At 40.8% G+C, this 21,405-nt stretch overlaps 1 protein-coding gene across 7 annotated transcripts in view; it reads right to left on the bottom strand.

The window, feature by feature from the left end:
- LOC121646186 (unconventional myosin-XVIIIa-like) overlaps window positions 1-20,756 on the bottom strand; it is an 85,535-nt gene extending 64,779 nt beyond the window's left edge. For all 7 annotated transcript variants that reach the window (XM_041995076.1, XM_041995077.1, XM_041995075.1 and 4 more), the window contains exons 1-2: window positions 20,652-20,756; window positions 17,429-18,491 (exon numbers count right to left, since the gene is read on the bottom strand). In XM_041995076.1, the coding sequence (XP_041851010.1) occupies window positions 17,429-18,439 (1,011 nt within the window). In that variant the 5' untranslated portion in view covers window positions 18,440-18,491; window positions 20,652-20,756. The remainder of the gene's footprint in view (window positions 1-17,428; window positions 18,492-20,651) is intronic.
- Between the last annotated feature and the right edge of the window lie 649 nt (window positions 20,757-21,405).

Genomic DNA, 21,405 nt, shown 5'->3' on the forward strand with positions numbered 1-21,405 from the left:
CATGCAGCCATGTTTGGACACGATGCAGCATTACATTGTGGGATATAACTGAAGCAAGAAGCAATTTCAGCTGTGTGGTAATTTTTCACGGTGTAAAAAGAAGGTACTCGAAAAACAGGAGGCAATATCTGCAAAGTCAAAGTAATGCGAGGAGGATGCCGTGTCGACTCATTCAGCACCACAAATTTGATATGTCATCCGAAAAACTGCCATCCAGAACTTCACAAACGATGGTGGGACGCTAACACCCCTAATGTTTGCTTTATTTTCATAATCTTAAACCTTTTAAAACAAAATATATATATTGACATCGGTAAATATCGGTTATCGGCCATAACAACAATATTAATATCGGATATCGGTATCAGCCAAAATTTTCATATCGGTCCATCCCTATGAAAAACCCAAACTGAGTATCTCAGGAGATTAGAATATAGTGGAAAGGTTCAGTATAAGGTTAGAAAACTAACGAAAAAACAAAAACCAGAATTAAAAAAACATTCTTGTTAACTGAAATAAAAATAAAAACAAGAGTTAAAACAAAAGAAAACTAACTGAAACTGTATTGTGTGTTTACAAAACAAACTAAAACGAACTAAAATTTTAGCAAAAATGTCCTTTGTTTTTTGTAAATTTATTTTATACATAAGGCCTCGGGGTTGATATGAAATCTATTTTCTCCGCTCTGCCGGATTTACGCCAGGTGTCTGCGTCGTACGGCCGTGACGTCACGTGTCAACAGCGTGTCCGCCCGCGCCGGCTAGCGTGATGCTACGGAGAAAGTTGGGAGAAAGTGAGGAGAGTCCTCTTTGGGATTTCTTTCGTTATGACCATGTCAAAGATAAAAGAACCTTGTAGAAGAAGCAGGTGGTACAATATGTGGAAGGAAACAACACGAATCTGAAAGTTAATTTGAAAAGCTGCACGAGAAGGATAACCAGGAGTACCTGGACCAGGTAGCCTCTCTGCCCCCCTCCCTGGAAAGAGAAGCTTCAGCCAGGCCGAGCAGCATGGGGGAGGAATGTTAGTCACAGACACACTGTCAGTTAAACACACACACACACACACACACACACACACACACACACACACACACACACACACACACACACACACACACACACACACACACACACAAAATCTTGAAAAGCTGAATTTGAGAGGCTTAAATTCATTTTGTTTACAGAGTTGGACAGTAAGCAGGTTATGTATGTTTAGCAAAGAAAAGCACATCAGCATCCAGCTGAGAAACATCAGTATCTTAACCAGCTGCTGGCTCTGTGTTCTACCAGACATGTTCACTTTCAGTGTGTAAAATATTCACTGCTTTATCATGTCCAGTACAACATGTGAGGTTCTGTTCTGTTAATCAGCTGCAGTGATTTGTACTAACATTTGATTTGTAACTGCACCTCTAGTGCAATTCTGTATGTAGTTAATTATGAATTGTTTCAATGAATGAATTAAACCTTTGGTCTAGAGTTTGGTGGGTTGTTTATGATTAGTCAGATTGAGCTCTTTTAGACTTCTGGCTGCCAAGGACTGAAATGTCTCTTGGATGGATTCATGTTGTTATGTTGATGCGTGTATTTAGTACGTTGGTCATGTTTATTTTTACATTGCACATGTTTTTCTCTTAAGGCTTCTATCTTTTGGGCTGTTGTCTTTGATTTGTCGATGGCTGTTCATGTTTCCTCCGGATACAGTATGAATACACTAATTTACAAAAAAAAAAAAAACTAAAACTAAACTAAAAATAACATTTTTGAAAACTGAAAACTAATGAAAACTAGAAAACTTGCTCTAAAAACTAATTAAAACTAAATGAATTTGAAAACAAAACATCAAAACTATGATAACCTTGCTTTTGATCAGCTAATGGACACGCTGTTTAAATCTTTAGATCGTGTCTCTTGCCCCTGTTACTTACAACCTGGTTACGATTCACCATTGCAAAATGTAAATACTTTTTTACCTGGACTTAAGATTTTGTTCAGGAGTGTATAACTGTCTGAGAGGAACAAAGACAACAGGAGTTTTCTAAAAAGTCTACAACAAACACAAACCAAGAAAAAGCATCCAACAGGTGGCTGCCTCACCCAAACCTGACGGGTTGCTTGTGGACTATACGGTAACACTTCCATGCACACACTTCTATACAAATACCCAAAAGAAAAAAGTTCTCCCACACCTTTTAAAGGTCTTTCATTTAACAGTGGAGAAGGGGGCAAGTAAGTAAAGCTGTAAAAGACAAGGGAAAACTCCCTCATGCTGCCTCAGTAGCTAACAAACATCTAAAAATAGTCCCGTCAGCTGTGGAGCGTACTGGCTCAAACTCATCACCTTTTTTCCATTTACACATTTTTCATGTATAAAGAAGTTACAACACGTTGGTCTACCTGTAAGTGAAGGAATTCCACAACTTCCTGGTTATAACAGTCCTGGAAAACTGTCTGAAGAAGGAGTGATCAGAGTGAAAGATGGAGTGAGCAGTAGGGGTGAGGGAAAGGGGAGGGCTGTGATAGGATGGCTATTTATGACTGAAACGAAACAGCTGCTGTAATCTAAGTTTGTTAAGTGAGGGTATAAATAGGAGTCTCACCAGCACCCCACCCCCAAATGCAACATGGCAGCTACCGTAATCTCAGCTGTCAGGCCATGAGTTCATGTCAGTACTGCTGCATCTAGAATAATACCAACCCCTGGAGGCAGGGGGCGGGGCTTAAGTTTGATTGGCCCACCATGTGATCGATCACATGTGAAGACAGACTAGGATCAAACCATTATGTGTGACATAGCGTCTTACTGAAAATATGCCTGCTGTATCTGTGTCTGGAGGCTGTTAGCTGCTCATTTATGGGAGTTTTTATCTTTAATCAAAAGCGTAATTGTTTGATTTGAGAGCACGATTTCTTGTTTTCACGCTCAGATATCATATTTCTCTCTCTCAAAACTCTGCTCTCACATTCAAAAAGTCCTTCTTGCTTTCAAACATATCGTTCTTCCTTTCAAACCTCAGCTCCTCTTCTCAAGTTTAGTGTTGAAAGTTCAAATCTTCTGCACTCCAGCGTCGTCTCTTTCATTCAAACACAGAACTTCTGCTCCTGGATATTTTTTCATCTCACTTGGGTTGCTGAAAAAGCTGTACATCAAATGTCCTCCAGCCAACAGAATACTAGATAAATGCTGACTAAGCAAATAGTCCACACCTTCTTCAGGTGTGCTTGTTTCACTTTAGTAGGCTATAGTCGGGCACGCTGTTAATGAAGTCCTGAGTTATGTGGGGCGTATTTTGTGACGTGTTCTGTGCACGTATATGAACAGATATACTACTCACAGAAAGTTTGGAATATTGGGCCCCATTAACCAATATCTTCTTACGAATCTTCTTTAAGTTGTACTTAAAAATTCACAAACATAAATTTGCATCTTTCCTCTTAGATCTGTGAATGCTAATCTCTAGTAAGTTGAAAACACAAATCAGTTGGTCCTACTCTGCATAGGTAAATGCCAAAAAATGCCCATTAAACACCATGTGCAAGCAGACACAGACAGAGGGAGACAAAGAAAAATTAACAATGCCAAAAGGATGCATGGAAGTCAAAAAACGGTGATGAAGATGTGCACTGGAACCTGATCAACCTAACTTTTAAAGCAACACATCCAGTTATAAATAACTGCACCTCGAGATTTCAGTTATATAAAAGCAGTTTTTTGTGCAAACGGGTCATTAATTGCTCTTGATCTTGGACAGCAGCCTGCAGTCTGGTCCCATGAACACTTTAGGACAAACATCCTTTAGTGTCATGGCTAAAGGAGGAAAAGGTACACCACAGGACACATTTTCATTACATAGTCTACTACCTCCTGCTGTGACATCCGTGATGCGGTGAGTGGTGCATCCGATGATATGAAACCTCCAGATGATGAAAGTGGCATTATCAACCAGGATATGAATTCCACGTGAAGCTAATTATTATACTAAAAAGACACAGTTTTCGTTTAATTATGAGTGATCACATTCAGCTCAACCATCTTCACGGCACAGTGTAGGGAAGACACCGCGGTGGACACAGCTTTTCAGTGTCAACAGCCGTGAGGGAAAGCTAATTTATCAAATTCCCAAAGGAAACAACGGTCAGACAGCAATGGATGGAGTTTGTTTTTACAACGAGGGATTTGTGACCAGGCTTTAGCTGAACGGAGGGTCTGTTCCTACAGTCCAGGACCGCGTTTCCGATCCTGAGCTGTAAGTAAAACCAAAAAAGTCTGTTTTGAGATTTGTTCTAAAAAGTGCATCATAAATTAAATGTATTATTATTATTACCAGCAGGTAACACACGTGTAATGATGACCAGAAAGTTACTGATCAACACTGTAGATGGAAATTCTACAAACAACCAGGTTGAAAACATCCAACGTGGAACAATAGATGTACGTGGAGTGGCTGATAAACCAGGAGGAGAAAACCGGAGCAACCTCAAGGCCTGGTTCGAGCCTCGGGTGGGGGGAGGTTCAAGCCCCTCGCCTGTTAATTGCTGCGTTAGGCTCCAGCTTCCCCACGACTCTTAAACTGGACGAAGCATACCAGGAATGGATGAAAAGGACAACTAAGTTTCAGTTTTCAGTTTTTTTCTACTTAACATTCGTGTTTTAAATAAAGATAAAGATTCTCCTCGACCTCATTCTGGCTCACAGTAACGTAAATAACCATCTGGGTAATGATCAGAAGGAAATCCTTAAAACGGATTAAAGCGAGGAACTGAAAGCAAAGCTGGAAAAACTGCGCACATCCAAATTAAAATGTTAGACGGACCAGATCAACCAGTACAGGAAGCTGGTCTGAAGGTCTGTCCTCTGTTAGCTTTTAAAACAGATCCAGACTTCCAGCAGCTGCCAGAGCAGCTGAACATCGATTGAGTGATTATTGATTATTGGTGTGTTTACCCTCTGATAAAAGTCATGTTGAAATATTTGAAGAACTTTGTATTTGGATCAGCTCTTTGTCAAAGTTCATGCCTGAAAAAACTTTGATAATGAAATTAAATTTGAATGACAGCAGTATTTTTAATTTTCAACAATCATTTTCTGTACCGCTTAGTCCAGTTCTGGGTCACAGGGACGCTGGAGCCTAACCCAGGAATTACCAAGCGAGAGGCAGGTGCACCAGGACAGGTTGCCAGTCCACCGCAGGACCAACACAGAGACAACCAACCCCTCACACCCACTCCTGGGGAGAATTTAGATACCAAATAACCCAACATGCATGTTTTTGGTGAACCAAGCCAGAGAACCTTGAGAAAACACAATCGATGAGAACGTGCAAACTCCACAAAGAAATACCGATGTTTGACCCCCCCCACAGCCAATGCTTGGACCAGTGACCTTCTTTCTGCGAGGCTGCCGTGTTTACCACCACACCAACCTGCAGCCCTAACGTTCATAATGTGATAATAAAAATCATCAAATCTATGAATCTGCTGGAAATATGGAGGTGAAATTTAAGAGTTTCTAGACATCCTGGATTAAAACCAAAGATAACGTTGCTGGTGGATGATGGGCTTATTGATCAGCTACCCCACACTAACGTCTCTTATCTTGATCCCCCATTAAAGTTTCCTGGAAACGGCCCTGGCCTGAACAACGTGCACAAAGGAAAAACAGGAAAATGACAGTGGAAAGAACAATGCTGCTTAGTAAGGTACTTTGTTCCTAGTTGGAAAAGAAAATGTTGAGAGAAGGTAGTTCAGCATTTTAATGAATAACCCAACAATACAAACAATTTAAAGAAACATGTATGATGAAATATATTCAGAAAAACTGATAATCTGGATTTTTTTCTCTAAAGAATAATGTGTCTGGTGGAAATGATGACTGGCCAGAATCTACCACAAACACTGGCTGATCAGAGAAGTTTGTTTAGTGTATGTAAATAGTAAATGTAAATAGATTAGTCAGCCTGTCAGTGAACTGTACGTCTGTTTCTGACCACAAGATGGAGCCAGTAAATCAGAGGGTCCTCCATTACATTACAGTCAGCCATCAGATTCTGTCATGGGTCAAACTGCAGCCTAAAGCAGAGGGTGGGGCAGAAAAATAATAAAGAATGCTGTAACGTGAATCTGTGCTGGGGAGGGACTAAAGATACTATGAAGGGGGAGGGATCTAGTCAGAAGTCAGATAAGCAAACAGGAAAAAAACAATTCATAAACTCTTAATCTTATTCTTCAAGCGTGAGTCAGTGTTGCTTCATTTCCGGTCATTATTCAGGAACATGGAGGAAAACGAAGTTGTGTGTTACATGCTAGCTGAGGAGAATGATGGGGCAGCAGGAACCGACACCACACCTCAGATCGGTCGACCTCACTGCCTTCACGTTCAACACACAGCGGCCCTTGTTTGTCAAACAAACGTGAAAATGAGCAGAGGAACGACTGGGTCTACGTATGATGTATGAAATGTTTGTATCTGATCCCAGCGTACGAATGATCGGGCCTTGATAAATGCTGCAGCTGAAATCCGTCGTCATTTATATGTTACGGCCATAATAATTGGTAGTCTAGAGGCCTCGCCCAGTGAGGTCGAACCGTGGAGAGGAGACAAACTTCGAAAGTCGAGATGGAAAGCCTCACTTTTGAGGTGGAGCAGAATAACGAGGTGCTGCTTGGCATCCTAAAAACCGGAGTCAAAGGTGCACAAAGAGGCTACATGGAAGAGGATCACGAGGCAGTTTATAGCCTCATCGCTGCTGATCCAACTCCGGCTGAGGTATGAATAAAATGACAGATTAACTCTGGTGACACTGCACAGAAGAGCCAGAGTAGATCTGAGACAGCTACCAGAAAGAGTGTTAACATGGCCGCCATGTAACTGCAGGTCAACACGTCCCCCGTGTCCTGCAGAAGAATGAAGACCTCAATAATTAGGAATCAAATTCTCATTTTAAGTTATGTGAAGCTATGTTTTGGTTTATTTAGTTTTGTTTTCATTTATATTCTTTAAATAAAGCAGCTGTCATGTCTCATCTGCCTACAGTAAATAAAGGGAAACTACTTTTAGTTCAGAGTATAATTGACAGTATAATTCTATGAAGTTTAGTACAGGACTACTTTTACTCCTTTCCATCCAACAGCCACTCTGCTGTCTGTCTGAACAAGTTACTGAATTTGTTAATATTGTTAGTAAACAGGGAAAAGGGGAGTATGTGGAGGTGTGGAACTGGTTTTCCGAAGTTGCAGTGCTGCATTTACTGCACAGCTGTGGCTGCGTAGATTTATAAATCTGAAACGTTTTTAAATGTTCTTAAAAGCATCTGCCTACAACTGATTTGAGTTTTCTGGACTCTGTGAAGAGTCTTACAGTGAACAAACCGGTGCTGATGCAGCACTGTTGGACCGTAACGCTGTGTCACTGTGTGAAGCTCGGAGAGAAAGGAGAGTGCTGACAGCAACGTTTTCACACAGCAGCGGTCGGCATCGACACACACCAAAGCAACAACACTGTGTTACTGAACACCCTTCACACAGTTTCTCCTTCAGAAATGTGGCCGGGACGAGGAGGTCACAGGTTTATGTGCAGTCCTGGTTTTAGCTCCAGCATCAGTCTTGGGCACATTAGTTTAGAAAAGTAATTAATCATAGTTACCAGTAATTTCTTGCAAAAGTTATTAATGGGGTCACATAATTGTAAGACATTGGAACAAGAGAACAACAACATACCTGAAAGGGGTCAGTGACGAGGCTGTATATCATCATACTGTCTTAGTTTTACGTATGAAATCAATGGAGTAGGTTTGATATTATTTGCAGCCCATCAGTTGACAAATGCAGCTCAATCCAGCCAATGAAAATCTGCCTTTCATATAGGATGTCAAAAGGATTAAACCTTAATAAATCTGAGGCCATTACAATATCAGAAGAGCTGCAGACTGAATGAAATGTGGAAAAACTCTCACGCTATTTCTGTAGACACATCATTTTTACACATCTTTTAACAAATTAATTTAGAAAAATGTAAAAAGACATTTGTGTCTAAAATGCCGTCACATACGCTTATTTTTTCCCCTCAATCCCCTCATCCTTGGAAGTTAATTTGACTTCCTTCACCAGAAAATGTCGGGGGGGGGCTGCTTTCAGGAAGTTAACAAATTGTTCCAGAGCAGATTCCACAAATACCAGAAAGAAACTAAATGAGAAGCCGGTCTCCGCGAGCTTCAAGGAAGCCTGTTAGGACACATGAAGATGGTTTATTTCTTCTTTAATTCTCTTTCCATCTCTCCCTCGCTTCGTTAAAATGACTTTGTTTTACAACTTCAATCCTAAAAACGTTGGGATGATGTGTCATTATCACATATTTTATTCCCATTTTAACACAAACAACATATCAGACGTTCAAACAGACATTTTACCATTTCCGTGTAAATATGAGCTGGTTTTGAATCTGATGGCAGTAAGATGTTACACACATGTAAAACGCTGGAATAGGAGTAAGAAAAGGCTGGAAAAGACATTGATACTGAACTAATTAGGTTACTTGGCAACAGGTCAGTAACATGACTGGGTGTGAAAGGGCACTTCAGAGAGGCAGAGTCTCTCAGGTGAAACGATGGACAGAGGTTTACCGATCTAAACCTAAGAATTGTGGAACAATTTCAGAAAATGTTTCATTGTGAAGGCTTTAAAGATCGCACCATCGACAGTAAGGCTCGGCCGATAGATCGGCTTTCAATATATCAAGCCGACATCTGCTTTTTTACGAGCATCGGTATTATTTACTAGCATCGGTATTATTTACAGACAGGCGTCCACAGGCAGCTCTGTGTTGTTGTAGACGCTGCAGTCTTAAGCAGGACGTGCATTACTCCTCCCCCACTAGCTGGTGGAAATCCTGCTGCATCAGCTCCAAAACAATAAGTTTTAAACTTAGTGAAAGAGGAAAATTATAATTATGAAATAATATCTGCTTTTTCAGATCTCAGACAGCAGAATGATGATCAGCTGAATTAACAAACAGACAACAGTTACCTTCCACTGATCTCTAAAGTCAATTAAAAGAGTTTCAGTAGAGTAAAAACTCCACTGAGCTCTAAAAAGTCTTGTTTTATTCTATGAAGTGGCTGCAGCTGGCTGTGACTTCTAAACAGTTGTTTTAGTGTAGATTGTCATGGTCGTATTTTTCTTGCCCTCTTTCCGCATGCAGCTTCCCGTATGATGGCAGCGTACATGTGGTTGATACGACTGCGATGCGGAGAGAAGGAAAGAATATTTCTGGCTCATAAACTCTGCTGGACGTTCTTCTGCCAGCTAACTAAACCCCCGCCCGGCTCAGCATGGATCCATCTCTGCATCCCGCTCTTTACAGAATGCTTCCACATGATCTGATCCGGAACGTCAGGAGTCTAAACATAGAACAGAGCAAAATCCCGTGCAGTGAAAATAACCACCTGTGGCCGGAATATAATCATATTTATTCTGTTCTTCCCAAACTAAATATTAAAACTTGTTTTAATGAAAGTTCACCTGGTTTTAGGTTTTATGATGTTATTTGACAGTTATTGAATTTGCACATTTCAAAACGTCTTGGCAGTTGTTTTGTTAAATGCATCTAATGTATAAAAACAAAACAAAGGTTTAGCAAATATACCTTCATCACTACAGTTTTAACCTGTAGGTAAAGTCAGCAGCGACCATTTCAGTGCAGGTGAAAGAACAGCAGCTGTTCCCTCATCTGTGGTTCTCTAAACGTTCAGGCAGCGTTTCACCTCATACATACTATTTGTGTTATTTAATAGGAATTCCTCGGCACACGGACCAACTTCTGAGGCGTTCACGCAACTGGATCGTTACCTACAGGAGCCAGTACAGGCTGACGGGAGAAAACGTCTCTTTTTCCTCCAGTACAGCCAGCAGCTCCTAAACTGGGACTTTTAGAACTTTCATTTTTAATAAGTGTTTCTTAAAGAAGAAAAAAAAATAAAGACATACACTCGTAATGTTGTTATTAAGGGAACAAAAGCAGTATCAGCTCCAAATATCGGCTCAAGAAAATCGGCAGCCCGTATCGGCCACCAGCCAAAGCTATTGTAAAAAAATCAGCATTAGCCCTAAAAAAAAAAAAACTATATTGGTCAATCATTAATATATATCGTGCATCAGGACAAAGTAAAAAAAATATCAGGACATTAGTTATAGGCCATATCAGCTAGCCCTAGTCACCCGGACAGTCTTGGATTGAGGAGGAACAGCGTGGTTTTTGTCCCGGGTGGAGCGGGAAGAACAAGATGGCGAATACCATCAGTGGAAATGAGTTTGACCCTGGGGAAGACCGAGGACATGCAGGAGAAATGACATCTCCCGGCTGGCCTGGGAATGCCTCTGGACCCCTCCGGACGAGCTGGTAAATGTGGATGGGTGGAGGGACATCTGGACTTCCCTGCTTAAGGCCCATTTATGCTCCGTAACGTGAGTAAATAGCGATGTCTGTTTCATACGTCGCCGACGTTTGAGGCGGTAATGCAAGTTGTTTCCAACAGCCCAACATTCGCATACAGTCTTTCTTCAAAAGCTCGAACAATTTCTACAGTTGTAGTGTTTGTCTTCGTTTTTCTTCTGCTGTTTTGTTCCTTTCCTGATCCTTTATTTCTCTGGTTTGTTACTTTTGCTGTTCACATGTCAGCTGTTCTGCTCAGCACCGCCCTCGTGATTTCTGATGGTATTTCTTTAACTTAATTTCCAGACAACTGGAACTCTCCCCTGACTCGAGCTCAGACTGAATAAATGCTGCAAGATAAGAGACAGCTGGGTGGTGCAGGTCTTCAGGATCCTTGGGGCAGATCCCATCCGGACCTGCAGCCTTCCTCTGGTGTAGTTCCTCCATCTGTCTCTGAAACTGGCCTCTCGTCACTGTCAAGTGGGGTAAGGTGTGGGGGCCGTCCATGGAGGATTATGCGGAGAGCTGTTGGGGGTCAGGTGGTGGAGATACCAGGCAGCTGAGAGCTGAAGCTGTTGAAAAAACATCTCCCTGGAGGACCAACTGTCGCCAGCTTAACAACTTTTAGCAATAATTAGCGGGTTTTTAGACATCTCTAGCAACTCTTTCTTTAAAAAGAGACTATCGAAAAATTTAGTGTCTTTAAAACGTCTCGTTTACTCTTTTCAACGGCCGCAGGTTGTCTTGTCACGATAAGCAACAAGTCAATTAACTGCACGGCAAGAAAAAATAAGCGAAGAAGTTTGCCAGCCACAATCATTTTGTTTGTTTGTTTTTCCTTCTTATTTTACCATAGACTGTGTTTAACAACAACAGGCTGCACTATGGAGCATCTCGACTGAACACTCGCGTTTCTTGCAGAGTATCTCTCTCGTGTCATACTTTTATTGTTTTTGGTTGTGTTTGGTTTTCATTCATCGTTAATGACACTGAGAGTCTGTTCTATTTATTATGTTTTTGTTATTTAAATTTTCTTCCAGTTCCAGTGTAAAATGTTCTTTAGAAATAAAAGTTTATTGATCTTTGAAAGTGTGTATTTGCATTATTATGGCTTTGTCATGATATTAGTTGAAGATGGTCTCAAACTCATTCTGTCTCTGCACGTCACCGTGCACGAGCAGCAGGTGAACACACACATCACGCAGCTCTTCCGTGTGTCAGGTGAGCGGTGAGCACACAGCGCAGTTTCAGGTCTCGCAACGTGTCACAAAAAGTCAGTTTTATATTATTTTTATGAATAAAACCAAATGACCTCATGCTAACTGAAGCATATTATCATGTGACTTCTGTAGATGGATATCAGGAAATTCTTCACCCGATGCAGTGAAACAGAAATTCTCATAAAGGACATAAAACAATATTTTGATACTAAAGAAAAGAAAAAAGTATCTTTTTGTTTTCATACAGGGTGCCAAATCTTTTGAATAGTTTCAAATTTTACTTGAGATTTTAATAATTTCTTAAGAGAGAAAAAAGAAAATAAATCAAATAGCTTCTAAACCAAGTCACTTCAAAGCAGAGCTGAATTGAAGAGGATGACCATCCAAATGAGACACAACTCTTCCTGATTTTCTTAAAGACGACGCAGTCAAGCGATCAACCACTTTGTGGAATTGAAAAATAGGCTTTAATGCTCAAAAATGAAACAACCTGTTGAGAATGAGCTGAACTATCACCCTGAAAACCAGGTAAGAACCAGCACTGTGGAGTGTGTATGAGGAGAGTTCTGACTGTTTGTTACAGCTTTTGCTGCCATGTTGGAAATGTTCATGTTTGTTTAAATAAATATGTTCTTACACTCAATAATATCTCAATTAGTATTTCCATAGGAACGTGGCAGTGGCACAGAGCAGTGTGTGTGTGTGTGTGTGTGTGTGTGTGTGTGACAGGGGATATGTGGTAGAGGGCCTGTGCAGAAGTGTGGAAGCTGTTTATTGCCAGGAACTCCATGGACCAGTCATACATGCCCTGTGGGGGATGATGGTGACAAAGTTGCCGTTCTGCTTCGACTATAAAGTGAAGATCAATTCATCAAATTCCATCTGATTTGATTTGACAGCTTCTGTGTCTACTTGTTTTGTATTAGTGCGACCAGTAAGATGTTTCTTTACGTCAACTGCAAAAAATGTGAATTGTAAACATTGTAATTTCTTAATTTAGTGTTCAAGTATTTATCACTAATACAGTGAAAATGAGTGGAAATGTGAATATTTCATTGTGTGCCCCTAAATTTTCTACTTGCGCTCCTAAAAATGTAAGTTAGGGGCCACTGTGCTCCTTGTAAAAAAAGTTAGTCTGGAGCCCTGAAATGGTGTTTGAAAACTGTTCGAGACCGTATAATGACTGTATCTGCACAAACATATAGCACTTACAATACAGTTACTATATATATATATATATATATATATATATATAGATATATATATATCTATATATACATATATATATATATATATATATATATATATATATATATATATATGTATATATATATATGTATAAAATTGTATAGGTTTTTAATCTCATTGGGACTTCCTGGTTAAATAAAGGTTAAATAAAAATAAATAAAATTCACGTCCACACCATGTCTCGCACACTCAGATCTAATAAACTGACCAGACGGCCCCCAGTCTCTGGACCAGTCTCTGGACCAGTCTCTAGACCAGTCTCTAGACCAGTCTCTAGACCAGTCTCTGGACCAGTCTCTGGACCAGTCTCTAGACCAGTCTCTGGACCAGTCTCTAGACCAGTCTCTAGACCAGTCTCTAGACCAGTATTAGATCTGCTGATAGTGTAGACAGCTGTAAGCATCAGCTTAAGACACACTTGTTTAAATCTGCCTGTGGTTAAACTGTTGTTTTCGTTGTACATCCTTTCATTGACATTTTATTTATATTAATTTGTTATCATGGATGCTCTGCTTTTATGGTTTTATGTTTTTATGGATTTTATTGTAAAGCATTTTGTGATTTTATCTGCAAAAACCACAAATAAATTTGACTTAATGAGAAATAAATAATATCTGTACTAATATGTTATTTATGTATCAGAGCTGATGTAAATCAGCTCAAATCAGTGACATGAACTATGGTAGTCAACCAAAAACACCTCAGCTTCTCTTTTCAGCTTTAAAAGTGTCAGTGCAGCAAAGATTTGTTAAAATGAATAAAATACAGGCCTTCTGCTTAATACACACATAAACCAGCTGAACAGGCTGGCCACAGAGGTTATGGAGGGGAAGTGAGTGTGTGTTTATGTCTGTGCATGACCACAAATGCACTTAAAGTAAAGTCCCCTTTGGTATGCACTTCCTGTTTGCTCCATGGAAATCCTTACAGTAGCTCTTTTCATGAGACAAAGCATTTTATCCTGTCAAATGCAGCACAGAAACCCTGCTCTCCTCAGAACATTGTGAAGAAATTAATCATTTTTCAGAAAGTGAAGTGAAAGTATCCTCATAATCCAATTTTCTAATAACTCTGAAGTGTGAATTAACTGACTTTACAGCACCTGGAAAGAAACTTAATCATAGTAGATGATACAGTAGTGTTTCAGAGAATGCTGTAACCACATTTAAATAATTAATTCCATTAGTATTATCCTCTTTAGTGCAATGTGCACAGAGCAGCTATCTAAACCTTACCTCTGCACAGTTTAGTTCGACACCCTCATTTTAAACAGTGCCCCTCTTTAAAAAAAAAAAGGATAATCGGTTAGACTGGCTCCTTAGCTCACAGCTGCATACTCAAAGCAGACTTCCTTCCTAACAGATTACACTTCCCACTACTGTCACCGGTACTTTAAATAGAACCGTCGTAGAAATGACTGTTGACCCTCACGTGTTTTAAGCTGTTTCTGTCCCGCTGAGCTCAGATGTCTTCCTGCCATCAAATTCCAAAAAAAACTCATATTTTCCATGAAAGTTTTCAGCATCTGATTTACATATTTATCTTACGTTTTTATTTATATTTAAGAGTCTCTCTTAGAATTAAAGTTGTAAACCATCAACTTATCTTTCAGACTCCAGCCATACTGAGACTACAGGCTAGCTATCAGTTGTCTTTCATTCATTAGGATTTAGGGCTGTTTATGAACCGTCCACCAATGTTTCCGGCCTAGTGAACACATCACAGTGTGGAGACGTTACTGAGTGAAGCTGATTAAACTAATTACTAATAAACAAAGTGAGCCAGAGACTAGTGTACAGTGTTAACGGTGTTAAAAGGGAGAACAAAAAAGGTAGAAAACAAACCACAACAACTGCAATCAAAGCTAAAGAGAAACTGAACAGCTGCTACGCCTGGAAAGAACCAGGAAACATCCTAAAGGCTTCTGAGAGAACACAACAGACCAGCTATAGGGTCACCTGTGAGAAGAAAAACTGTGAAATCCATAAACAGCAAGTATGTGTGGGTGTGTGTCTGCTGTGTGTATGTCTGTGTGTTTGTTTTTTGTAGAGTCATTGTTTTTATGTAAACATGACTAAGCATGATGGAGCAATCCGTCCCAGGGTGCAGGAGAAGCAGCCATCGAGGGCACCTCCACCACACCCTGTGCAACGTCCACAAAGCTGGACATAATTTAGCTTTGTTGGTTCTGACAACCAAGGGGAATAAGTTTATTCCTACGTATCTGATATTTCCTGATTGTAGTGCAGCATCAGGATTATTCTGGAAAGTGCAGTTCATGAGTAAAACTGTTTTTTAGACCAATTAATGAAGTAGTCAGAGGTAGATGAGAATTTATTAATGAGTGTGATTATCTGACGACAGGACCCACGGGCTAAAGCTGCTGAAGATGTAATCATGGAAACGATGGCGCTTGACGACCAGCCCTTTACCCTCGTTGAGGACAGAGGCTTTTCTCGTCTGATTCCTCACTTGGAGCCACGGTTTACGATGCCGATGCCTTCCATCCAAGTATGATGCTATCGCCAAATGTATTCACACATTTTATCAGATAGTTCTGTTTGGAATCTTTAGAAAATGTTTGAGAGGCATGCTAAAAGCTTTTCACTGGAAAAGATCAACGTCTCTTCATAAAACAGTGAAAAGTCTTTTAAGTTTTGTTAGTATTGATGTGTGTGTTTATCGGTTATTAGTTATCAGCCTTTCGTAGCTGAAAGTTATCGGTTATTGGTATCGGTTATTAGAAATAGTTATCCTACATCTCTAGTAACATCTGATTTTGCACAAATGTCTCATGTTTCACATCATTTCCTTGGTTTTATTCTGATCCATTGGTGTCGCAGTTTCCCGTCTCCAGACTTTGTGCGAACGCCAGGGTCAGAGTTGCCATGGAGACAGTGACATTCTCCTGCCAAGTTTGGTTTTTTTTAATCCTAAAATTTGACTAATTGGCATACAATGGTTTTTGTACCTACACCAGCTTTATAAATGAGGCCCCTGAACCGGATCCATCTGGTTGTATTACAACCACCAGATTTTAAAGCTGTGTCACCAGCAAACCTCAGCTAATAATGAAAATAATACAAAACATATACAAACCAAAGGCTATCTAATAAAAACAGGCTCTGTTTTGCGTCAACATCATGCTAGTTTCCTCCTCCCCAAAGACATAACTGGGGCAGAAAAGCTGAACAGCTGATCACCGACAGTCCTGACATAATCCAAGGAGCAAGAGGAGGGAGGGGGAGCGATGTAGGGGGAGTCAAAAACACCCACATCCCCCACGGGTGCGACACCCATGGACAAAGGTATGTCCGAGGTGACTGTAGCCCTGCAAACGAGTCATATGTAAAGTTCGCATAGCCGCTGTGGGGAGTTCATAAAAAGTTTCGTTATGGCCCGAGACAAAACTTTTTTCCACTTGTGGCGTAAATCATTCTTTAAAAGCATGACGAGCAGAAACAGGTATCTGGTTCTTTTCATTTCTGCACCAGCTGCCGTAAAGCTTGCCATAAACACCACTAACACACCAATTTCAAGCCGACGTTACAGTTTCATCACTTGCTGCTGCAAAGTGCAAACTGATTGCAGAAAAGCACAGAAGTGTCAATGACAATAACGGAGGCAAAGTGCTTGGAGAAACAACAACTGGTTAAATTATGGTTCTGGTTGAGAGCAAGAGGTCTCTGTTCAACAGTCTGCCATTTTTTATCCTTGCACACATGTATCCCACATTTTTTCTCCCATCACTATTTACTACATGCCGGAATTTCAGCACAGTGCCAGATTCCCGTCACCCCTGCAGACAACTGGATCTATTATACATGACTATGTACAATGAAGGCATCCCAGTGAAACAGGGTTCCTCTTCAGACTGAGGGAGCGCCAAAGAGCGTCACGGTTGCAGCTTTTAGGACGACATCCGACTTTAGACACCCAAATATATCAACTCATGCAAAAGCAAGATTATTTTTTCATGTCTCCTTTAAAATTTAAACTATAAATATCAGTATGCTGGTCATGCAAAATATGTTTCAAAGGAATAAATATTAGCAGGAAACTCAGTTTTTAAGAAACTCCACTTAAATCTGTTGCAGTGACAGCAGACAGGAAAAAAAATGTCACTATTCTTGGTCAAACCAGGTGAACATGACCCTGACAGAGAATGAGACGGAAGTTTGTGTTTATGAAGTTGACCAGAAGATTAAGAGTTTCTCACAGGATTTAAAGTAATCTGGAATAAAAATGTTATCCGAGCAGCAGAGAGGGAAGATCGGAAACGATATTGTTTTAAAGTCTGCTGACTTTAACAGATGAAAACAGATTTTAATGGGCCCAATAGCATCATCAGCTCCTACGTCATGATAAGACACTAAAAGCAGGAATATACTGATCAGTACCAGAAACAGGCTAACTACATTTACATGCTGATGAACTCCCACTCAGAACAACTTTAGATGGTTTGGTCCTTTTTAGATTAAAGCCTTTAAACTCAGGAAACAGAGAGAAGTTTGTAGGTAAGAGCTGCTTACATATCTGGCGTCATGAGGCAGACCCTCCGTGTTCCTCAGCCAGCACCGGCTCAGCTCGCTCAGCTCCAGGATGGGCTGCACCTTCAGCTTCACCGTGTCTCCAGACTGACGGATCATCTCCACGATCTCGTCTCGGTTCTTGTTTTCCACATTTTTTCCATTTATCTCCACCAGCCTATCGCCCGGCACCAACCCCAGAGCCAGGTCTTTGGTGCCGGCACCAGGTTCAGCGAAATGGACCACACGTCTGTAAACTCCTCCGTCCGGGCTACAATCCAGCATCGTGGTGCGACGCAGAGAGAATCCAAAGTCTCCGGTGTTGCGGCGTTGGAGCTCCAGTTCCCGTGCTTCAGGTGCAGTTGGAGCGACCACAGCCGGCAGCGGCAGCTTGGCGTGGAAAGTCTTATCCACCACGTCAGGGATGGAGACATTCCTGGTTTCTGCTGCTCCTGGCTGTAGCCTGCAGCTGTGCTTCTGATGCAGACTGAAAACTTTGCTTTCCACCTGAGGGGACGGCGCCGCAGAGTTCTGACCAGATGGCGTGGAGCCCTCCGAGGGGCTCTCCTCTTTGCTCCTCTGGGAGAAGGAGAAACGTTTCATCATCTGAGAGGAGTTCTGCTTGGCCAAAGAACCAAAATGAGCCACGCGATCCCGCACCGAGCTGCGGTGTCCATCCTGGCCACCTCCACCTTCACCTTTCAGGTCGTCGGTGGAGCTGGCAGCACTCAGCTGCTCATCCAGCACCACGCTGCTCCGGTTGCTCAACCCGTCCGACTCGATGTCCGTGAGGGAAAGCTCATTGCTGCTGGCGACTTTGATGGGGATGGGGTGAGAGATCTCCAGCTTGTTCTTGGACTCCCGCTTGGCCTCCCTCTTCAGGTTGAAGAAACCCCGTCGCATGCTCATCTCCTCCAGACTACGCAGCTCGGCCGCAGACATCCTCTCCTTCTTATCCTTCTTCTCCTTCCGGCTGCCCTCCCTCTCCTTGTCCTTCTTTATCAGATTAAACATGGCCACCAACTTTCCCCTGATCAAGACAAGTCAGAGGTCACAGCGAAAAGCCCTGAAACAGAAAGAAAAGAACCTGTATGACACATAACACATAAAATCTAAATGAGTACAACCCCTCACAGGGATTATAATCCACCACATTTACATGATGATTTTTCATTAATAAAAACAATTTTTTAAAAAATATGACACCAAAATATTTTATTTTATAACAAAAACCTTACAAATTTCATAAAAACCCATTTTGTTTTGTTGGTTTATTTGTTCTGTTTTCGGTATTTTATCACAAAAAAAGAATCAAACAGAGAAAAGAAAAACTAAACTACAGTCATGATTTCATATGATCTAAAAGGAGGACGGACAGAACAAAGCTTTCAATCTGACGATCACTTTTACTGCCTGTCTCTTTTCACCACATATCCTGATTATAATTTACTACATATTTATATTTTCAAGAACCTACCAACATATGTACATTTTTAATATTTCATATGCACGTATATAAACACCTATGGTGTCAATAAACACCATCCATACATCATATCGAACCTCATCACAGGGCTCTAAGAGCATGGTTGCACATCCGACCTAACATTTGCTGAGTGTTTCTAACACATCACAGGTTTAGGACTTTTATCATCTCTGTGAATGTCTGCGTATTCTGTCTTCATTCCCTTCTTACCCAAGCTCAGAAAGAATAAAGCCGTAATATAAAGCCAGGAGAAGGGGTGGGTGATAGGTGGATCAGAGCCAGCTGTGACTGGTTCTGATCCACAGCTGTACAGAGTTGTGTGTTGGTTTGAAAGTAAGACCGGCGCATGGTACACATCACTTATGGCGAAGACCACAACTAGAATCAATGGTAAAATGTGGAATAGGGTTAAATTTGCTCATTTGCTTTCTATTATCTTCACTAATTCAGGAGTTTTTCACGCCTGAGCAAAATAAACCAGAAAAGCTGGAAGAAGGTTAGGGCTGCGTGATAATGCCTTTTAAAAAATCGCCATCTTGATTCACACATACACGTGATCTCATTTCTATGCAGCGATTCTCAAGCATTTTTTTTATCAGGAGCTATCACGTGTTTACATTTCTCTCATATTTAGCTGTGTTCTTTAACTCTGATGGCTGCGATAACAAAGAAACTACCCTACCAGAAGTAATAAAGCACATATTTGTTTACTTATTTGGGAAAAAAGACAACTGAATCAACATTTTGTCAGTATGTTTAGGTGTTGGTAAATATCATCCGTACTACTGGTGGGAGGTTGTAGGCATTTTGGGGACAGAACCAGTGACCTCTGGATGAAGGGCAGCACTGTGCAGCCTGAGGCATGACAGCTCCAACACACCAGGCCACTCAGTGTGAAACACATGAAGGTAAAGTGATGGAAACCAAGCCGTGAAATAAAATCCAGATTTCTCCTGAGAATCTGCTCTGAAACCTGACTGATCAGATCCATGTTACGAATATACATGAATGGTATTGCAGAAAGGCAGGAACATGATTCATTTTATTATGTCCAAACACTGAAATGTCCCATAAACCTGAATGCAAACATAGATCAGCTCCAACAGTCATCTGGAAGCTGAAACACAACTAAAATATCTGAGGAGCATGAACAATAACGTATTCATGGAATAATTAACCATCAGTTATTGGGAATATCAAAGTTTTCCCACAAGCCTGTTCCAGGTATAAACTTTGGCTGACAGGACCTGAACATTAGAGAGGAACTGGTTAAAGATCTTTAAAACGAGAAGGATCTGTAAAGTCTGGCCCACAATCTGCAGCACATGTTAAAATCCGGATACAAAGCTCCAGTTTTATTGTGAAGTCGGAACAAAAACCATGACAAGGCTAAAGCTGCTGTACCTTCTAGGTTAGCTAGCTAGGCTACTGTTTGGTTTACTGCTGGAAATGTCAATAAAAACAAACTCTGACTGTTTATTCCTCTCTCGGTAATCACAGCAGAGCTTTCACTAAGCCGATACGTCTTTGTTTTGGTTTCAAGTAAGACCTCTAGCTAGCTAATTAGCTTAATTGGATCAAGTCACAGCTTTACTTTTTACCGTTTTTTGTGAAGCCAGTGGGATCAGGGTAAATGATCTAATCGATTCTCACTGTGCGTTTGTGTGCCTCAGCGCGGTCCTTTCAGGATAACTGGGTCTCCTCAATGTAAACTACACGGTATTGCTGGTAAATACTCACTGTTTCCTACAGACAACGGAGCTCCGTTAGCGGCGCGTTAAAAGGGTGCAGCTCCTCTGAAAGGGAACACCAGCCGCAGACGCTTCCAGCCTCCAGCCTCCCACCTCCCAACCATCACCACAGAGGAGGTTAATCAGCGACCCCTGCTGGGCAAACCGGGGAATTACACCCGGTTCACCATCAGCCTCCTTAATCACGATACTGTGTGTATAAGAAACCTATAAAACATGACACAAATTTATATTTCTTTTGTCATTTTCAACTGGTTTAATTTAACTTTGTGTGAATATTCCTATTTATTTACTTTTGGATGTCATTTTCAGTTCAATTTATTTATTTGGGTTTGTCTTTATTTTTTTATGCCTGTATTTTATTTGTTATTTTCCTTTGACATTTTCTTAGCCCCAAAATTATTTATATCTGTATTTTATTTTAATTTACCATTTAATCTATTTATTTATGCTGTTTTTTTTTTTATTCAGTCATGTTTTTGTCCTTATCATTTCCAGTCTTGCATTTTCTTTCTCTATTTATTTTTCCAAGCATATTGATTTCTATGTCTCCTTTTTACATTTCTGTATTAATTTTTGTTTCATTATGTAAATGAAGGGGGCAGGCCTTTCAAAGTGTGTCTTGGGGCAGATCCTCACTTGGGTTAATCAACATTGAGCAGGTCACAGGCTGTTGCAGGGACAGCTGTGCAGCTGATTCTCCCTGCATGGCTGTCTGGCTCTGCAGCTTGTGGCTTCAGGGG

The sequence above is a fragment of the Melanotaenia boesemani genome, chromosome 9, assembly GCF_017639745.1.
Source record: "Melanotaenia boesemani isolate fMelBoe1 chromosome 9, fMelBoe1.pri, whole genome shotgun sequence".
NCBI lineage: Eukaryota > Metazoa > Chordata > Actinopteri > Atheriniformes > Melanotaeniidae > Melanotaenia > Melanotaenia boesemani.